At 40.3% G+C, this 22526-nt stretch overlaps 1 protein-coding gene across 2 annotated transcripts in view; it reads left to right on the top strand.

Annotated features, from left to right (window-relative positions):
* hhip (hedgehog interacting protein) overlaps positions 1-22526 on the top strand; it is a 58266-nt gene that overhangs the window by 10479 nt on the left and 25261 nt on the right. For both annotated transcript variants that reach the window (XM_061680564.1, XM_061680565.1), the window contains exons 3-8: positions 6091-6235; positions 7712-7913; positions 15273-15424; positions 21042-21215; positions 21285-21428; positions 21524-21642. In XM_061680564.1, coding sequence (XP_061536548.1) covers positions 6091-6235; positions 7712-7913; positions 15273-15424; positions 21042-21215; positions 21285-21428; positions 21524-21642 — 936 coding nt within the window. The remainder of the gene's footprint in view (positions 1-6090; positions 6236-7711; positions 7914-15272; positions 15425-21041; positions 21216-21284; positions 21429-21523; positions 21643-22526) is intronic.

Raw genomic sequence — 22526 nt, 5'->3', positions numbered from 1 at the left:
ATAGTCAATCGAGGAAATTTAGTTTCTTCCATTTCCTGTTTTGTACCATTTTTGAAAAATGTTCAGTATTTTCCACCTTTTTGAAATTGTCTGACTTATTACACATTTTTGGAAATTTGTAGTTTTTTTTTGTAATTTTTTTTTTCCCCGCCCCAGAGTCAGATCCAGGAAATTTTGTCAAATCCAGGTGAAGTGTGCCATCAATCATGGGCCAAGCAATCACAGCATATTTCTATAATAAAAAAATTCAAAATCTTAAAATAATAACAAATAAATAAACTTTCCTTAATATGTTCTGATATTGAAAATTAATAGAATGTTTAAAAAGGATTCATTTTTTGTAGATTTTTTTTGTATGTCATTTCTCCCCCAAATTGATCAAGGAAATCCAGAAAACAGACCACTAAAGCTATTTCATACAGAGATTCAGCAACTGACGATGTGCTGTTTGTTCTCTTGTGCCTTGTGCACAGAACCCAATGAACAAGAACTAATGTCACTACGGTGTGTGCTTTCACACACAGGTACAGCATCCTGCGGTCGGATAATTTGAGGCGTGATGTATAGAATTCAAAATGACCAGGCGAGAGAACACAGTGTCATGTGTTGAACTGTTGTCAGCTGTGCTATCACATTTGTTTTTTTTTCACACAAAAAAATAATACAAAAATAAAAAAGATCAAGCTTTCCTGAGTATTTTCAGACATTGAAAATGAACGGAATATTTAAAATTAAAAGAAACTGAATTTCATTTCATTTTGTCATGCATGCTTGTATTTCTTTAAAATACATTTTCAACATTGTTTTTTATTTTTTTTAATTTTATTTCTTCTTTTTTTTTATCCCATAAGTAAATTTACTCCATCTGTGTCCATCTGAAGTCGCTGTATATTATCTTGATTATACCGATTGTAATGATCAAATAATCCAATATGAATCCAAAAGCGTAACTGTTTTACATGGAAGAAAAGCCTCTTTGCGTTATGGGTGGGCAATCCACAACAAGAACAGAAAATCTTAATCTTAATTCCTTCACAGAGTCCGAAACATGACCCACAGCTCAGTTTTATCCACTGGAAAGTTAAAAAAAAACAACAAAAAACATTAACCCCTGACACCAGTTTCACCGATCCACATGACATTTAGTCAACACGTCTGTCATAACAGAACACACAAAAAAGTCTCAAGGATCAATGCCTGAAATTGAACAGGAGGTCTGTCATTTTGGATTGAAGCCACTTCCAATGGATGGTGGAATCCATTCAACACCACTGCTACCATCCTTCGTTGAGCCACAGCAGAATTCCGTTTGAAAGGATGCAAGATCATAGTAGTGCATTCCAAAACATGATCAATAACCCTGCCTGCATATGCAACACTACAGAATATCAAACATTGCAACATAACTCGTCCTTGTCTGCGCTGGCGGGCACATACTGCGACATTAGCTCACAGCGTGTAGAGGAGGTGCGGTTGGTTGGCAGTTACTGCCCAGGAGCTGACACAACATGTGGGCTCGGGGAGTCAAAGCAAAAAAAAAAAAAAAAAAAAATGAAAAGACGAGCCCCCCCCTCCCCTTTTACTTACCACCCCCCTTTTCTCCCGCCCTGTGTTGTGCTCCTTCTCCACGGGCCCCCGCCGCCACAGATCAGCATATGTGGTGACGAATGACACATTTATTTTTCTACAAAGCCAGTGTGTATGTAAAACTGCTGAAGTGCATCAAGATGTCAAGTACTTGCGCCGGGCCACCCAGGTTGCCTTTGGAAGATAACCAGATGGAAGCTTCAGCGCCGGGGAGCCGCAAATATGGACACAGCTCTCTCTCTCTGTCTCTCTCTCTCTCTCTCTCTCTCTCTCTCTCTCTCTCTCTCTCTCTCTCTCTCTCTCTCTCTCTCTCTCTCTCTCTCTCTCTGTGTCTCTCTCACTCGCTCGCTGCCTCTTGCCAGCATGCTCGCTCACTCTTTTGGTGTATTCAACTTTGCCTTCTTTTCAAATTTAAAATGGACAAGATTTTTCAAGTCACACGCTTACTGAACAGCGGACATTGACTTTAGCACATTAGTAATGGATGGGCGTAGCAGGTGTCCTTGTTATTGACACGGTATTTCGTCGCAGTCCGATAAACTTCTCCCAATTTGGCAAAAGTTTGATTTTTATACGAAAAAAGCATTTCTGCGCTTTGGGTCAATGGTTAGCATGTCTACCTCACAGGTCTGAGGTTCAGGGTTTGACGCTCAGCTTTTTACATTTTTTCCATTTATTTTTTTATTTTTTTATTTTGTTCATTTATTCATTTTTATTTACTTATTTACTTTTTTAATTTTTTTTTTTATTTACTCTGGCTTCCTCCCAAATTCCCAAAACGTGTGTTTGGTTCAATGAAGACTGTAAATCAGGTGTCACCAACATTTTTGAAACTGTCAGGTGTCACCAATGTTTTTTAAACTGAGAGCTACATCATGGGTACTGATTAATGCGAAGGGCTACCAGTGAGATACAAACTTCTGAGAGAACAAATGTGTATGTTATTATTAATATACAAATTGTATGTTATTATTAATAATTAATTATATTCATTTATTGATTATTATGAGAAATACTGTAGTTTTCACTGAGTTAAACAAGTTGGGACATATCTAAATATTCATTTGCAAGACTTTATTTCTATATCTGCAAGTGGTTACATTTTCAAATGATCATTTCTACAGCACTCCTAGGAAATCACAGTCTCCCATCAGTGGATAGCTCTTTTTAGGACATGCCCGCAGCCTCTTTATGAGGCCTTTGGGGGTTACCTGGTGCCGACTCCACCTCACCCGTTACCCTAACTGCCAAAATGGAGATGCTTTTTATTGGACAGTGACCATACGTACCACCAAAGTGAAACTGCCTCTGCACAGAGTCTGCATATTTCTTCAGAACTGCAATAGTAAAAAAGTCGCTGGTATTGTGGCTCTCGAATCCTAAAGCCACGTTTTAAGGCAGACGACCTGGAGTCTACAACCTTTTTCAAACAGATATCCCGCAAAATTGCCCCATAAAAGCTATAACTGAAAGATCTCTCCAGGACAAAATCCAGAAAACAGACCACTAAAGCTATTTCATACAGAGATTCTGCAACTGACGATGTGCTGTTTGTTCTCTTGTGCCTTGTGCACAGAACCCAATGAACAAGAACTAATGCCACTACGGTGTGTGCTTTCACACACAGGTACAGCATCCTGCGGTCGGATAATTTGAGGCGTGATGTATAGAATTCAAAATGCCCAGGCGAGAGAACACTGAGTGTCATGTGTTGAACTTCCCTCGCCAGTCCCAGTGTTGCAGAATACCCTTACACACAGGTCTCGTTCCACCTTTGTTACAACTCTCCGAAAGTGGAAAATCTCAGTCAACTTCATCCCCCTTTCTGTGTCACTTCTATTTGTACAGAACAGTGATCTGTAAAATGAGAAGAAACATTCAGACTTGTTTGCCTTTTTTCATGTCTCCTTTCTGTATGAATGGCACTAATGAATAACAGGGGTGGAAACGTCAACTGCAATTTTTCCGCCTTCAGAGGTAGTATCAAACTTTTTTTTTTTTTTTGCCAAAGACTGGTTTCCACGTAAGACATTTTGACGGAAAGGCACTGAAACAAATAAAAGCAAATGATTAAAAATGCAACTTGCCATTATGCTAATTATAGTTTTAATTAGTAGGAGTCCTGTGCATGTTTCTCTTGAAACAAACCAGGAGGTTGCATCTTGTGTTCCATAGCTTAGCATATTATAAGACGGGACATCTTAGCAAGACTTCGAAACTTAAGCATTTCTCTGTTTCAGTGTTTCTGTTTCACTTGTGCTTTTATTATATTTGAGGATAAACTTGCTACGGGCCACATTTTCCTATAATATTTCTAAACGCTTGAAGAATCCAAATGGCCATATATTATACTGACGTCAGTTAAGACTATGTCGTCTTGTTGACCGGACATTTCGCTGCTGCTAGAGTCTGGCAATGTCAGGAGACGGACAAGTCGAAGGATCGTCTGTAAATTGGTCGATTGGAAAACAAGGTGTCAAAAACACGATTAGCGATTAGTCAACTTCAAGCTTTAAACGTTGATGCGGAGTAGTAGCGTTGACTGTTCGGTTCAACCCCTTGTATTTGGTAGCTGCACTTATGAAACCCTCCATTAGGTCTCACTCCCACATTCCCACCACCACCACCATTCCCTCTTACCCTTGCACTCCCTTCCCCAACCCGAGCTCCCACACCAGTGTGTTTAAGATAACTGCGGACACAAAAGCGGGTGGGTGGTAGGTCGGCGTGCTTGGGTTCCTGTGCTACTTTGATCTCTGTTGTGTTTAGATGTTCAAGGGGGATATCCTATCACCTCCACTATTTGCTGCGGTCAGCCCTTGCAGTGTGGCAGATGCAAGGAGGGGGTCGGGGTGGGACCCTATTTGTGTTTTTATAACGGGTGGGTTTGCTGTGGGTTTGCTCCCCCCGTCTGTCCTCTGGCTTTGACCAAAGGAAACAGTATTGGTAAGACTGTTTTTAGGTCAAAAGGAGGGGGCTCCGGAGGTAGGACACTCTGGGAATAATGTTGTGCCGGAGCTGTTTTTGTATGTGTGTGGCTAAAATATCACTTTTACTCTTAGGGCGGTCAAAGAGAAATAAGGATTCATACTGTACATGCATAAATACTTGGGGTGTGCCAAAAATCACGGTTCGCTACATACCTTGGTTTTAAGGTCACGTTTGGGTTAACATTTGGTACAGTAAGGGAACCAAATGCAAAATAAATAGATTGTGTGTGAACACCAACACATTTAATGACATTAAAGCAAACCTTTAAGGCAACACCTACCAGTATTTTCTTCAATAAATGAAAGATTCTCAAATAAACAACATTTATACAGAAGTGGACTTTACATTAATATATTTTTATTATTAATTGTATTTTTTATTTAATAATAAAGAAGTACTAATTATTTAAATTGACTAAAAATCTTAAATGTCAAAAAAATACAAATACATTTAAATATCAGCCTCAAATAAATATCAAATTAATTTAAAAATAAATGAAAAATAATGCAATGAATAAAGTTTTCATTTCAATATTTTTGGAATGAATGAAATTATTTAATTACATCTGTCCTCTGTACTACCGATATTTACCATTTGCTTGCATTTTGCACTTTTCACATTTATCTCCTTACAATTCCACTACTGAGAATTTTGCATTATTCCTCACATTATCCTTAGTTATTGTTGTTTTTATGTTATGTAAAGCAACTTTGAGTACTGTGAAAAGCGCTATGTAAATACAATGTAGTATTATTAGTATTCAATTACATACACAAAAAAAATATTGAGAAAATATTGCCTCTCTCTTCCATGTCTGTGAGGAGTCGTTTTACTTCATTTTAGCTTTATTCCCCACTGGATAAATTCTCTTTATAGTCGAGCAGCATCATTGAAAGGCCAGTGTTTGACTTTCTCTTTGGTTGGTCATAAAAGACAAGTACACATTGACGGTGCACCTCTCGGATCGACCTCCCAGACTGATACATGATAGTTTTGTTTCGAAAGAGAATATTAATATCCTAAACCCACTCTGTTCTGTTTATTATATACCGAAGGCCAAACATTTCCCTGAGTTCCTGAGGCTTTCCAATCTCCAAATGCGTCGTTTCTCGCTCACCCACCGGGAGACGCCGCATTGCAATCATATCAGACTGACAGTTGGTGTACATTGTCAATAAATGTTTTTTACAAAGTCGAGTATTTATTATTCGATATGCACAAACACGCCTCCTAAGCCAAAATCATGTCAGTGTAAATTATAGTCTCTCTCCTCCTTGCAGTTTTAGCCTGAAAAAACCTGTCCACATTTGGTTTGGCCCGCTGTCTTTTGCTCGTTGTGGTTCGGTTTGACCCAACACACACATCATATCTTTTTTCCCTTCTTGTCCATCACTCGTCTCCTCTTTCTTCTCCAATGACCGACAAACTCATATGCCGTTATATTTTCTGCTCTGGCTCGTTTCTAAAATTTACCCGCCCATATTTTATTTATTTTTATTGTTTGTTGCGCAGAATTGTTCCAGGCTGACGTGGATGAGTTCTGTCAATACTACGGCAGACGAGATGCTGGCCTGTGCTTTCCAGATTTTCAACGAAAGCAAGCACAGGGCCAAGATTCCAACTACTTGGGAGACGAGAAGATGGAAGATATCAGCAGGTTTGTGGTCACGTTTTAGTTAGCGTGTTGTTTTTTTTCTTTTTCGGGATCAGATTCAGGCATTAAATCTTGATTGTGTAGTAGCAACAAGTGGAGTCGTGTGCTGAAGTTTGTTCAGGGGGGCTTTCGCTTACACAATGCAAACGTCCCCTGTCTGAGACGAGGCCTTTTATCACCACTTCCTGCTGGCCAAAAGACCAGACTGTATCTGCCACCCGACTAGGCTACATTTGCCCCATTTTTCAAATCCAAGGACAGTTCAAGTGACTAACACTGAGCGGAAACATGCACACATGGAGTCAATGTGATGAGTTGATTGTCAGCCTTGACCTGGATGTGTGACTCAGAGGTGTTGGTCTAGAATGTTTCGATATTTTTCATGTAAATCTGTCTCTACAGCCTTGCAAAATATCTATAATATGCAATCTGTGGAGTATACCTGCTTCCGATTGGGGCTCATTTGTGCGAATACCCTAGTAGGAGTTTGTCAAAGTACTAACCCAAAATGGCTGCTTCATACCAAAATGGCTGACTTCCTGTTTAATCTCAGCCAGGGGTCCTTGAGGCTTTTTTGCATCCTGTTCTTATAGACACTGACAGAACTCAGGGGCGAATTTAACTATGTAGGCCCCCTTGGAGAAAAGAATAGAAAGCCTTTATTGTCATTAGTGCAGATACAACAAAATTGGGTCGAAACTCCAAGTTTGTGTTTTTGAAAATGAAAAATACAAAAAAAATCTAAAAACTATAGTAAGACCAGCATAAACTATGCAAAGCAACTAGCAGCAAGGCACAGTGAAATAATGTTAGATGTAGAAGTAACAGCAGAGTCAGGAATATTTTGAATGTAAAAAAAATAAATTAAAATAAATAGTAGCAATATGAAATACAGTGGGGCAAAAAAGTATTTAGTCAGCCACCAAATGTGCAGGTTCTCCCCACTTAAAAAGATGTTTAACCAAATATAATTAATTAACTAAATATTAAATAATAATTAAAAAATTATTTATTTTAAAATTTATATACCCTAGTAACCCCTCACCCCCTACCAGATGCCCATTGTTCTCTGCAGCAGAGTAACAAATGGATCTACTAAAGCTAGTATATTTATAAAACATGTTTCCTACTTGAAATTGTGTATTTGTAAAAAATATGACAAATTAAATATAAAATCTAATATACAGGTGCTAGGAAATACTTAGAAAAGGTGTGTTTTAATAATTTTGAGTGTGTTTTAATAAGTGTCTTTAAATGGTGTGAGAGGGGTAACAGTTTAAAAAATGTTTTAAAATCTCGGGTGGGTCTGGAACGTATTCCCCACAATAAACAGGGGTTCACTGAATAATATAATTTCATATCAAACATCCACTTATAACCCTTGCTTTAGATTTTCCCACACCCCTTTTTTTTTTTTCACCTTCCAACTGGATGATTCACACCTCTCTCTGACTTTCTTGTATCTCCGCCATTGCCCAGGAAACACAAACACAACTGCTACTGTGCCCAGGAGGTGTTGAGTGCTCTGCGGCAGCCGGTGGCCGTGGTGCACTGCGGCGACGGATCCCAACGCCTCTTTGTACTGGAGCGGGGGGGATTTGTCCGGATACTCACCCACGACCTGCAGCTGCTCAAGGAGCCCTTTCTGGACATCCACAAGCTGGTGCAGAGCGGCCTGAAGGTAAGGAGGACCCGCAAGGAACCTTGAGGAACATCTCGGCAGTGCCTGCTCGCTATTAGCGTTCCAATTATATTGTTATGCCAAACAAGAGACCATTCATCAAACGTGATGGCAGCCAATCATTGCGCTATTTTCTGCTGATTAACTGTACATACAGCTCGCATTGTGCTGCGGCGCTCGCTCTCACAAGATGGCTTAATGGCCCGCCTAATCTATCCCACATTGTTCCTCTAAGGAGTCACGCTGAATTACAGTTGAAAGCCCCCCAAAAGTGGTATAATTTGGCAGTTCGGGCAACATGTTCTGGAAAAATAGACCTTAAAAGTCGAACAAAAAGTGATTTTTCTTTGGAAGTTTTTTTTTTCTTTGATGTGTGATGGTAAGCAAAGAACCGGAAATACAGTGGTACTGTACCTTGACTTTCGAGTTACATTTTTTTCCGTGAACAAGCTTGCAAATCAATTTACTCAGTCACATAAATTTTCCCCATTAAAATGCAATGAAATGCCATTAATCCGTTCCAACAAAATCACAACCTTTTATCGTTTTTGATAAAGAAAAATAACATTGTATTGTATAAAACAAAACAATAAAAGAGAATGTATAGAAATAAACTAGGTTTATTAAGTGTAGTTACTGTATGTATTATAGTATTAGTGTGTTGGGTGTGTGCCTTTAAGGGGCGTGGCCGAGTGAGTGACATCAGGAGCTGGAGTCTGGTTGCTTGAGTTCTGGCCAACAGCAAATCCTTGCGATTGTTCTCACGTTGTATTTTTTTGTTTGACTGTTTGTCCCGTTCAATAAAAGTCTCTCTCTCTCTCTCTCTCTCTCTCTCTCTCACTCTCACTCTCACTCACTCACTCACTCTTTTTTTTCCACTCAAGCGGCAACACACCCTGAAGCTCACTCGTAACTCAGATTTTGGCATAAGAGCATAATTGTCTTTACAGGTGTCATTTTTGACAGTTTTACGAAAACAACACAACAAACAAAAAGACTCCAGTTGCCTCGATTCAGTCTTTGCGGATTACCATGACCTGGATGACTGAGAATCTATACTGACATAAAGAAAAAAAACACGTTTCGCATGAACATTGTTATTTTTATTGATATTGTGACAGTAAGTTAAAAATGGCTTAGACAATTATGCTTTTAGGCAAACGAGATATGTAAGAGAACAGTGGGAATGGAATGCAAGAATAGGTAGTGTTAAATTTCACACTTGTTCCAAACTGTTGTGTCCAAAACGACTCTTTTTGCTCTGATTGAATCTTGCAGGATTTTTGTGTGGAAGAGTTTAGTGGCAAATTAAGATGAATAATGTGTCTTTGCTTATCTTTTTGTGCTAGCGACGTACAGCATACATTGCCTGTACAGTTACACGGTGACAGTTAAACCCTGGAACAAATAATTTTTGAAGAATTGGTTTAAAAATATGGACAAACCGGACGTTTAGACTCTCATCCCAGAGATGTTCAACCTTTAAGTTTCAGCTGTGCAGGCAAGGAGTGATCGGAAGTGTCTTGAATTCTTCAGATTGCATGAGGAGATGGCATTGCCGGGATATTTTGGGGAGGAGGAGGAAGGGGTCCACACGCTCCCGGACAGGAAGTTTGTCCCCTCATGCATGCCTCCATTCACAGTTTGTTTACCGGGAGTCAAAGCAAGCAGAGCATTTGAATATATAAGTGGCCTCTTGCGGGACACTCGGCATGCTCCCTCTTATCGTTGGCATCATCGCTGGATGTGGATGAAGCCATCGTTATGATGATTCGATCCCGCGAGTCTTGTTCTGTGATCCCTCCTCCCCGCGGCCCCTTTCCAGCCACACAGAGTGGACAAGGTGTTTACCGGCAGCATCAACAGGATGGAGCTGCCTTCAATACAGAGGCCCCCCCTAGAGAGGGACCAAATAACTGGTTTATCATCAGTCTCATGGCCATGCTTTGATTGTAATGTCCTGTGTTTCCTTCTCCTACCCCCCCCATACACACACACACACACGCACACTCCAGTCCTTCTATGGACGCCCACCCTCCTCGTCCTCTTCATGTGCCAATTAAGCTGCAGCGAAACAATGGCGTGCTGCTTTGGTGTGGGCTCGATCCTGCGCTGTGGGTGTTCTGCCTGTAATTCGATCTCTGTACGCTTGTCCCCGCCGCAAATGTGCACCATCCTCAGTCATCCTCACCGCGGTCTCTCTGCAACTGCTTGATATTTTCCTCCCTCACCTCTAATGTGATTGGACAAGACTCAGCTTGAATGTATTTACTTGCAGCTGCAGCTTTTTTTAAGGGGGAGAGACATGTCACTGCCAATTTTGAGGCTCATTTTTGTATGAAAACTTCTTCCCTTGGCATGACGAATACTCTCTTTAATGACAAATTAGGAGGGAAATAAACCTCAAACCAGCAGCAAAGAAGACCTCGCACCCCCATTTTCTTTGACGACATGCTCTGTCCGCATTAGGTGGTTTAGGGAAAAATGCTCAGCAATTCATCGGTCTTGGAAACTTGTTTCCGATCGGTGCTCATTTGGGCAAATTTCCTAGTTGGAGTTCGTCGAAGTACAAGCCCCGAATTCGCCTATAATGGCTGCTTCAAACCAAATTGGCTCACTTTTTGTTCAGTTTTGGGCATTGTTCCTTGAGACTTTTTTTCGTTCATCCTGTTAAGAAATGTCCACCAAACTTTGTTTCAAACCTTGAAACTGGTGAAGTGTAAAGGAAAGTTTTAGTTTTTTTCCCCATGTTTACAGGCCCACTTTTTCACGGTGAATGTTTGAAATGATCGTCAAACTTTGATGCCATGCTCCACCCACATTGGCCAGCGTCGCCAAAAAGCTTCACAATTTAGCATTGCCCATCTGTCTAGGATACCTGCTTCCAATTGGGGCTCATTTGGGCGAAATCACTAGTAGGCGTTCGTCAAAGTACGGGCCCTGTGATTCGCCCGAAATGGCTACTTTGTAGCAAAAAGGGGCATGGGTCCTTGAGACTGTTTCATGCCTCCTGTTATGACATATCAACTGAATTTCATGTTGACCTGTGAAATTGGCGTCAGGGGCAATTTTTATTTATTTATTTATTTATTTTTGACCGCATGCGCTACTGGGCGAGTTTTATTGGTCAGTTCAAGACCCCTAAAATACAAAAGCTTCCTGCCCAATTCCCAAATGTAATGTAAAAACTACCAGTATTACTCTATCTTTTGATCAAAAGTGACAAGCCTATGGTACTTAGCCACGATACTAATTTAGCATCGTCTATGGTCTACATCTTCTTCACTCTGTGCTCCTTTTTGTCAAACAATGGAAACAGATGGAATGTCTCAAATGTCACAGGCAATCCAAATAAAGGTAAATAAACTTAGTGGCTATTCTATCAAGCAAACCAGAATGGGACATAAAAAAACAGGATGTAGAAAACTTAAAAAATAAAAAGAACCACATCAATGTTAGGCCAACTTGGTATGGCTTGCTGAAATTAGTTTTAGTGATGTGCCCTGATGACTTATCGCGTTAAAGACGGTCCAATCTAAAAAATTTCTGTGACATTTATCGTATATTCTCGCGGTACCACTGTAGCTTCTTCTAAAAGATTCTGTGCGACCTTAGAAAAGACGAGCTGCGTAACTATTCTAAAATGTTCCCAATGAAGACATCTGTGCGCCACAACAGAAAGCCGACAGACCACTGACACGTATCAGCCCTTGAAAACGGCAGCAGTGAAATATCACATCATAGTTTGAATAAATAAGTTCCAGCGCCTCGTCCTCTTTATCTATCAATCTATCTTGGATGCAGACAAACTTGGAATAAATGAAATTTTGATACGTACAAGGCTGGCCAAAAGGATTGTTTTTCTCTTATTTTTATGGAGCAGATAAAGACAGTCCACATGCTTTTAATTCCTTAAGGCTGGATTTACACTGCAGGTCAAAGACTCCACTTCCAATATAGGGCCTATTATTAAATGTATTGTGTATGTATATGTGTATGTACAAGTGATGTAAATTCCAATATCACTGCTTTTGCATTTACTAAACCACTGAAACAACCTCCAAGTATATCTTCTTCGTGTATATACATTATGATTGCTATTTTCAGATGACGACAGGGTAGATCTAATCTGTATGTTTACGGCGCAGTCACGTTGGCAGATATTTTGATTTCTAAGAGGCCTGATTCTGATCTTAAGGGATCCGATTCCCTGTATTTTGTTTTCGTCTTTACACTGCCATTATCCGTGTCCAAATTGTGTCACAAAACACCATAATTGTGTTGCCCAAGGGACCATTTAAACCTGTTGTCACTAAATGCATATATAAACTGTGTTTGTTTTTCCCCTGCACATTTACATAACAACGGTGTTTCGCACCGAAGAATGGCATGTTTTAGAGAGACTGGAAATGTTGTACATATGCTGTCCAAGGAAAATGCCTTCCCCCAAAAAATCATAAATAACCCAAGTACAGTACTTGGAAACGGATTACAAAGAGGAGGTAATTGAAGAGCAGCAGTGTCACCGTTCCCACCGGTGAAAATGGAGGATATGCATTCAGCCTAGGCATGCATAAATATGTAAACAACAATGGCAAAACAGAGGGCAGTTGTAGAATTCGCATTTCGAATGTAGTGTACAATATTGCTTAATACGTCAAATTCTAAACGCACTTTCACAGCAGAGATAGACAGATGGATATTTCAGAGGGAAGGACAAGCAGTCGGTGCACAATACATATCGTGACATCGCCGATTACTGGGCATTAAACAATATTTTGTTGTTTTTGAAGGTCAATGTGAACTGCTTATCATTGCGTCAACGTAGTCATCTGTATGTTCACGATTTTACAGGGCCTTTGTCGTGTAGAGTAAAAGCAGCCAAAGTGACAGTTTAAACCGGTTTTGACTGAATATGAATATAAAGTGTTTTCCTTTTGACTATTGTGGGAAATATGTCTAAATGTGTACATACAGTATGTATACTATGGAAAACCAATTGATGTTAGTTTTTTTTTATCAAAATGTAAGCACGGCCTTCAAAAATGGGTCTCTTTGAGGACGTTTTTGGAGGTCCATGCGAACGGGCATCGATCTGTACATTCCAATTTTTACCAAACCTTTGTCATGTATTTGTACCCAAAACTAGGACGGGCTTACCATTGCTTGTATCTTGAGATGTTATTATACAACCCCTCCTCATCCCTGCTTTTACAGATTTTTTTGCAATGCCAAAGCCAGATACCCCAGTTAACACAAGTGGAGGGAAGGAAGGAATGTAGCAGCAGGTGTTTATGACAAATGAAATGATAATACCTTGAAAGATTCATTCGGACCCCCCCTGCCTGACTGGAAGTCTGCTGACAGATGCTGTGTTTAGGACTCCCATAGAGGGATGGCTATTGTACAATGAAGCAATCCAAGGAGTTATTACCAAGGGAGGAAATAGTTCATTCGGTTGCAACACTGTTTATTAAGGGTGTCACCCCCTGGGCGCCTCGGGTCACGGCGTCTTTGGAATTGCAGTTACCTTTGGTTTATTTTAGGGATGTGGGTCGCTGCATCTCCAGATCCAACATATAGACATCTCCATAAAACATCCTGAAATGTTTGCCCACCCCCCCCCCCCCCATTTTTATTTGACTTGAGCGAGCTCGTCAGATTGTCATGCATCTCAACAAATTTCACATCATCAATGGAACCCCCAAGGTTCCTGGTGTGGGTCTCTGTTCTTGCTCCTCGGCACTTCTAGTACATTCCAGTGCGCCATGTCATCCATTTTGGTTCCACAACTGGCCCATGTCACTGTCTGCATACACCTTACGCCATCCAAACACGACTTCGAGTGGTGCTGTAAATCACTACGTGATGTACAAACTTTGGTCCAGTTTTGTTGAGCTGGAGCTTATCCCAGCTGACATTAGCTGGCGACCAGTCCAGGGTGTACCCTGCCTCTCGCCCGATCGCAGACCTCTGTATAATAAATGGAATATAAAACAAAACTTAACATTGAGGGAACTAGGCGAACCAACTTTATGTGTCACACTTTTCCACTTTCTTAACTGTCAGTCAAGTGGAAAAATAGGTTAACTGCAGTGTAATAAAAGTAAAGTTAAAAAAAATACTCTTTTAAAGACGCGTTGCGGGACCTGGAGATGTGAGTTGACTTCATGCATCACCCTTAACGTTCTTAACTGTCGTACAAGTGTATAAGTACTGTTAACTATTTAACAGTATAATAAAGCTAAAATAAAACTACTCATCCTTTGGTAATGTGTGGTATTGAGGTCATGTAGATGGAGAGGCGATTCGACTTCATGCATTGTGCTTTTTCTTAAAGGATGAAGATAAGCGGTACAGAAAATGGATGGATGGATGGATGGAATTATTTTAGTGTAAAATATGTTAACGACTGTATCATCCACCATCCAGAAGCACTTTCATAAACATTCTTCACACCTAAAAAGCCTGTGCTCGTTCTTTTGTGAAGAAGAGTGCCACATAAATGGTCAATCTCCCTGGCCCAGCCTAGTTTGGCTTGGTGCTATTGCTGATTATTACAGCAAGTGAGCGAGCTATGACGGCAGGACCACCAGGGTAGTGACAAGCGGCAGAGCTGTCTCTGGGGCTGGGACAAAGGTTTACATATTACACAAGCAATTTAGATGTTTTCTAAACATGTTGCCAAGACAGTGGGAGTTGGCAGCCTCCTTCGAAGTTTTTTTTTTTAACCCCCCCGCCCCTCCCCCCTTCATTTGCCCCTTAAAGTGTGAATTTTGCATGCATTTTGTGGAAACCAGGAAGGAGCGCGGACGACTGGGGTGGTGGGGGGGCACGGAGTTGAAGCACTCTGCACTTTTGTGCTCTCTATGAACTGTGAGCGAGCTAATAAATTCTTTGAGCCACTCAGCTCCGCATTCACGGATATCCCCCAAAGATTACACACACAAATCACCGCACAATGGGGGGCCACCTCGGAGGGCCCCGGGGCATCATGGGAGGGGTGGGGTGGGCGGCTGCGGGGACCCTGATCCCTGAGGACAAGCGCACATAACCAAAGAGGAGTGGGCGGGGTTGTAAGAGGAGGCGCGAACCGCTGCGCTCAGAGTCAAATGCTTTATAATGGCGGGTAATGGTATATTCAAGGAGGTTGGTGGAGGTGTGAAGTGAAACAGGCGATGGTTTGAAAGGGAAGAATGAGAGAATGCGATGGCTGTCAAAGAGAATGTGATGGATAAATAAAAAGGGGGATTAGAGGGTGTGTTGGGGGGGGCGATTCCGAACTCACACGACCAAGGAGAGGCCGAGGCGGGACATAATTAACTCCTGGATCTTTTGTGCTTTGCCATCTGACTGCAGGGCGGAGATGAAAGGGGCCTGCTAAGCCTGGCATTCCATCCCAATTATAAAAAGAATGGCAAGCTCTACGTGTCCTACACCACCAACCAGGAGCGCTGGGCCATCGGGCCGCACGACCACATTCTCCGCGTTGTGGAGTACACCGTGTCCAGGTAACGTAAGACCAGTCAAGCACAAGTGCACGTTGATCACATTCTGTTATCACAAAGAAAGCTAATGGGCTCATTGCACGTCATCTACCGTGTTTGTTTTTTCCCGGTTTTGAAAAATTGCCTTATTCTACATGGCGTGTTCACAGGACTTGCCCAAACTAATTAACTATCACAAACCTACATTGCCTTTTTAAGTCCTCCTCCAAAGCACAAAGCAGCAAATTAGAGAAAGCCTTTAATGTGTGCCTCGTCTTACATCCAGGGATATAAAGTTATATTCTTTATACGTATATTCTTCCAAAGGTTGCGTTTACATTAAAGATAGGTTATCAATCCTGCTAATAAACAATCCCGGTTAGTGATAGAATATGGGTGTGGTAATGTTTTATTGTCCGTATGAACATATACAATTCCAGTGTTCCCCTCGCTATATCGCAGTTCACCTTCATATTCCGCACAATTCACCATATTGCGGGATTTAGAGTGTGCTGTAATTTTTTGTGGTAAAATAAACGCTTCCTAGCCTAAAACATTAAAACTGTTTAAAAAAAAAAAAAAAAACTTGTTAAAACATTTTACAACGAATAAAATATACATAGTGTATAATACCACTATGCATGAGGGATTACTGTATTTAAGCAGAAAGTATCTAATGTTGTGTTCTGTGTTATCGTTTTCAGTTCAAGTCAGCAGTAGAATATCACTTTCTGACGGCCAGAAGTAGCCTGGCGCATGTTGTTTACAAATATTATGAAAAGGTATATTCGCGGATGGTTTCCATTAAGCAAAATTTTGTCATTGCATTTTTAATAAAAACAGTAGACAAATCTTACAAATATGACAAGTGCACAAGTTAGTTCTATGCAACTGCATATTTAGTTAAACAAAAATGATTTTAGTCCAACATAAACTCAAATATTTTTATGGAAAATGAAAAAAAGATTATTTTACAAGAATAGGGTTGTTGTAATATTACGAGAAGACATTGTGACGGGAGGCAAATTTTGTAATATTTTGAGATTCGAGATTACAGTCATATTACGAGAAAAAAAACACAACATTTTGTTGTAATATTACAGGGGAAAACAATTATATTCTAAGGATACAGTCGTAAAATCTCAAGAAATAAAATGTGTAACTACACTGTAATATTATTAAAACCCAAAATAATTTGAGATTTAATTCGCACTATTATGACAAAAAATTGACAAAAGTTATAAAATTACGAGAATTATTATTTTATTTTACAAGAATAAAGTCATTATAATATGAGAAAAGAATACGAGAAAATGATTGCTAGATTAAACTAGTAATATTACGAGAAAAAAATTACATTTTATGAGACAAAAAGTATTAATATATTACTCCTATATATATATATATATATATATATATATATATATATATATTACTAGAACAAAAAATAATAAAGTTGTAATATTATTAGAAAAAGACTCAATGATACAAAAATGGAGTTGCACTATTATGAGCACAAAAATCAAAATACAAGAATGAAGTTGTAATTTTTACAAAAACAATTACTCTGGTAAAGGGTAATGAAGGATTATAAAGCAGAAGTGTTTTTTAATGAAATATTTAATCATATTATAGTCAATATAAAAAACAACCTTTTGTACTTTTACTGGTGTTAGAGCCCTTTATACTCTGTGTATACATTAAGCATTAGAGAAAATACGAATTGGCGCCAGCCAATAATTCAAAGTGTATGGAAACGTCCAAACTGTCATTATGCGCATGAAGTTAATTTGGGGTTTTAAGCTACCTTGCCAGTAAAACTAACAAGCAGAAGTAGTATAACTGGCCAGTACATTAACTGTACATCAATAAAGACGAGTGAGCCCGTTCCAGAAGCAGCCATGCAAGCCCAAGCCATGACATTACCTCCACAATGCTTCACAGATGAGCTGGTGTATTTTGGATCATTAGCAGATCCTTTCTTTCTCCATACTTTGACCTTCCCATCACTTTGGTAGAGGTTAATCTTGGTCTCATCGGGCCATTAAACTTTGTTACAAAACTTTTGTATTTCATCTGTGTACTACTTTGCAAAGTCCAATCTGGCCATTCGATTCTTTTTGCTGATGAGTGGTTTGTATTTTGTGGTATGGGCTGTATATTTATTCTCTCAAAGTCTTCGAACAGTGGATTGTGATACCTCCACCCCTGTCCTGTGGAGGTTGGCAGTGATGTCACTGACTGTTGTCTTTGAGTGTTTCTTCACAGCTCTCACAGTGTTTCTATCATCAACTTCTGTTGATACCCTTGGCCGACATGTTCGATGTCTGTCGCTCAGTACACCAGTAGTTTCTTTCTTTTTCAAGACATTCGAAATTGTTGTATTACGCCCAATGTTTGCAATTTTCTCTCTTCAATTTTCCCTCTTCTCTCAGCTTCAAAATGGTTTGCTTTTCTCCCATGGACAGCTCTCTGGTCTTCATGTTTGCTTAACAGCAAATGCAGTATTCACAGGTGAAACCCAAAGGCAAAAACAAGCACTATCGAATGTTTAAGCAATCAATCTAAGAGCAACTACAAACACCCATCACTCACATGTCCCAATACTTCTGCTGACTTGAAAAGTGTGTGGCTCCAAACAAAAGGTGCTCTGTCCCGAGTTGTTCAACACATCTAGATGTAAATACCATGAAATAAAAACTGAAATTCTGAACTTCTGTCTAATAATCTTTTGATCTGAAACTCAAATGTCTTCAATGTGCAACAAAAACAAGGAATTGACCTCGCCGTTCTGAAACTTTTGGATGGGACTGTATATAATGATAAGGTGACAAACTTATTATTTCTGACAATTTAATGATACATTTTTAAGCCTCTGTCACTGAAATAATAGTTATAAAATATTGGGGGGGGGGGGGCGGGACATTTCGAGCTATCATATAATTGACTCTAAAACCTCAACACTACAAAAAAAGGTGTTAAGAGCAGGGACACCTCAGCGTTCTGCTAAATTAACATTATGGCATTTATTTGAATCTCCTACGATAAAGGGCTGTTGGTGAAAACAATCTTCTCTCACAAACCTCTTTTCAATCACACCAGTCCATTTGCCATAATGATCTAATCGTAATTACAGTTTTGGCACGCCGTCTTGCTGACTGACTGCGCTGCACGGGGCCGTAACTCAATTAGAGTATTCGATGGCACTTTTACAGCGTCGTTATTTTCTTTATAAAGCTGCTTTTTATTTATTCGTTTATTTATTTATTTATTTTGGCAAATTGCAGGACCTTTAGTCACTGAAAGCGATGATTAATTGTTGCTCGTACGAGCGAAGCCAAAGCCTCACTTTCCAATAGACTGTGTAATGTCATCGCCCGCCCACTGTCTGCCTCGTGTCTCAATTTGACATTTCTAGGTTTTTTAATGCCACTGATCGGTTTCACTTGGTCTCAGTCAGTATTTTTACCTTTCGTTTATCAGTGGCGGGAAATAGCGTAAAACTACAAAAACAGTAGTGCCTTCAGCTACAAACTTAATTTGTTCCATGAGTACGCTCAGAACTCAAAACAATCGTATCTCAAATCATCTTTCCCCATTGAAATGAATGGAAATGCAATTAATCTGTTCCAGGACCACCACGCCCCCACCTCCCAAGAACTATGTTTGCTATGTGTTTTTTAATAAGGAACGTAGCGTTCTATAGTTTTGTACTTCATTAAAAACGTATAGTAATGACATTATTAAATGGAATGCAAAGAATTAGTTTTTCTATCATGATTAATTCCTTGCAGCTCCTTCTATTGTGTGCAACTTTGCCACCAGGAGAGAGTAAAGTACGTGCATAAATATATACACAAAAAGTTTCACAACTAAGTGCCATAAGGCTGCAGTAATATTAGTCGATTTTCGCAGAGGATAAAGAATGTATGCCTGTGAGTACTCTTATGTTCTGTCTACATGTTTTTTTTTCACCATTTGTGTTCAAATAAGGTTGCTTTAAATGTTATTAATAGAACACTTCCATATAGATGCTATTCGTTAGCCATTCTGTGGCGTTTCCCATTTTGTGTTAGCATTAAGCTAGCAGACTAAGTTATGTGCGTGTCTTAAATATACGTGTATTTAAAAAATTTTTAGTTTGAAGGGAAACTTCAACTAGGAGTGGCAATAAACAGCTTGAAGCCTCTTTTGAAGAATTGTTCAGTATCTACCAAACTGCTGCTTGTTGTGAGTTGAGTTGAGTTCACTGCCACCATACAGCGATCCTATCTCAAATGTTTACTTGCAAGTCAAAGCAAAAAAGTTTGCATCGCAACGTACCACTGTGCTATTCGTGGGACATGGGGATGAAGCCTTGCCTCTAACAGCAAAAATCTACGACTAATTGAGGTCCCCCCACTGATGATTTTATGATTGCCTATAGATACTATAGCATAGCAGCAAAGCACTATTTTTTTCTCAATGAAACTCCTCAACTCACTTCAACGTAGTTTCTTGACACCAAGATGCCACAACATGGTGGCAAAGCACAATTTTTGGGGTCAAAACGAAACTCCTCAACTCACTTTAACATAGTCCATTGATGAGAGAATCCAGCATGATGATGGCAAAGCACTACTTTAGTGTACATGAAACAAATCAACTCACTTCAACGTAGTTCCTTGACCCCAAGATGGCAAAAGTAATACTTCTATTACTTTGACCTTAGTACAAAAGCAGTGAATAATTAAAATTTTTAGGTGAATAACAGAGGATAGGTTTAAAAAATGTATAATCCGCGAATAGGTAAATTTGCAAATGCCGAACTGCAAACATGCAGGTTTTCACTGTACTTTATTACTGCACTTAAGTAGATATTTCAAGTGTCTATATTTTATTTATTTTTCTGACAACTGTATTTTTACTACCTCCATTTGAAAACATACAGTATCTGTACTTCACACTCATTACTTTGTTAAAATAGGCTTGTTCCATTTTTAAACCTCCACAGATGATGACAAGGCCTAAAAAAAAAAAAAAAAAAAACTGTAAATGGAGAGAGGTATGAACTCTTGATTGATTGAGATCTGGAGGCATTTACGCATTTTACTGCACCGATACGGCCACAGTACGGCAAGGGATCCTGGTTATGGTAACCCATTGTAAACTAAAAAGAAGCGTTTTGGAAACCTCTTTTTGGCAGTTACCAAAATGCGTCAGCCTCCTTGGTGTTGCGAAAAACAACCCCCCCCCCCCCCCCCCCCCCCACACACACACACACACACACACACAAACCTCCCAGGATGTAACCAGGAGGCCATAAATAGTTTTCAAATAATCAAATTGGATTTTTTTATCTGTTGGTCAATGAAATGCAGGTGTCTTTATTTGGGAATAGTATAAAGAGTAAAGATTCCGTTTTGATTTGCTTGTCATTTTTTACTGTCAATGCGAATAGTGATTGGGGATTTAGATGGTGAGTCCGACCTTTAACGACAACTATTTTGTACTAGCTCTGTGTCACTTTGCTGAAAGTGAACACTGTCATGGCGATAGCTCTCTTCACTGGGTTCGGTATAAAAGACATAGACAACCCCATGCCAGGTCTGTGACACAGGATCTGTGTGTGAAAGAGTCTGTTTTTTCTTTTTTCCCTCAGAAAGAACCCAAACCAGGTGGACACCCGGACCATTCGGGTACTGATGGAAGTGGCCGAGCTGCACCGGAAACATCTGGGGGGGCAGCTCCTTTTCAGCCCCGAGGGTCTGCTGTACATCGTCTTGGGGGACGGGATGATCACCCTGGACGACATGGAGGAGATGGATGGACTCAGGTGAGGAAGGTTCTAACGGTATTAAGGCAAGAAGGTGGTCCAAAGCCTAAAGGGTGCATTTGTACGCAGTGATTTCACAGGGTCCATGCTCAGGGTAGACGTGGACACGGACGGCTGCACGTCCCCCTATTCCATACCTCGGGACAACCCGTACTTCAACAGCACCAACCAGCCCCCGGAAATTTTTGCACAAGGCTTACATGACCCGGGCAGGTTAGTCAATCACAAAAAAGAAAGGGGTGGAACACACAGACATCACACTTATTGTGTTGTTCTGTGTTAATTTTTTGCCGTTCTATGTGGCGTAGGTGCAGTGTGGATCGGCTCCAGACGGAGAACGGGAGCCTCCTCATGCTCTGCACGGATGCTAGTGGCAAAAACTCCACCACGGGAAGAATATTGGAGATGTCCAAGGGGAAAGACTACGGTGAGTTCAAGTTTCTTACTGTATAGGTGCAAATGACTCAACTGCAGATGGGGGAGAGCCATTTATTTTAGAATTATTTTACAATTTATAGCATGTGAAAGTGGAGTTTATCATACTACAAAAAGGTAAAAATGTAAGATCATCTTTAATATTGTGCAGGCGGTAAATCTCCGAACTACCCGAGAGACTGTGTATGTGGTATGGTGCTGCTATTTTGGTTAGCAAAATTTTTTGGTGACATCTTCTTCCATGCCGGCACGGTGGACGACTGGTTAGCACATCTGCCTCACAGTTCTGGGGACTGGGGTTCAAATCCCGGCCCCACCTGTGTGGTGTTTGCATGTTCTCCCCGTGCCTGTGTGTGTTTTCTCCGGGCACTCCGGTTTCCTCCCACATCCCAAAAACATGTGTGGTAGGTTGATTGAAGACTCTAAATTGCTCGTAGGTGTGAATGTGAGTGTGAATGGTTGTTTGTTTTTATGTGCCCTGCGATTGGCTGGCGACCGGTTCAGGGTGTACCCTGCCTCCCGCCCGAAGATGGCTGGGATAGGCTTCAGGGGCCCAGCACCCTAGTGAGGCTAAGCGATAAAAGAAAATGGATGAATCTTCTTCCATTGTGAAAAAGGGGGTGTCTATTTCAGGGAGCGCCACACCCAGGGTAAGACTCCTCACTTAATCTGAGAGAGATTTGTTGCTGTTTTGGTTAGCAACAGAGTTCAATTGCGCTCAGCAGTCATCTCTTGTCATATCTGTTTGGAAACCATACAGTCTACATTTTCTTCCCGGTGGAGAAAAGTGAGGTGTCCATTTGAGGGACCTTGTTGACAACACATAGAAAGATTCCACCCTTCATCTGAACGAGATCTAAGCTTGCTCCTGAATTG

The sequence above is a fragment of the Phycodurus eques genome, chromosome 6 (genome assembly GCF_024500275.1).
Source record: "Phycodurus eques isolate BA_2022a chromosome 6, UOR_Pequ_1.1, whole genome shotgun sequence".
Classification (NCBI taxonomy): Eukaryota; Metazoa; Chordata; class Actinopteri; order Syngnathiformes; family Syngnathidae; genus Phycodurus; species Phycodurus eques.
Note: the sequence above shows the minus strand (reverse complement) of the source record. Positions and strands in the feature narration are given on the sequence as shown.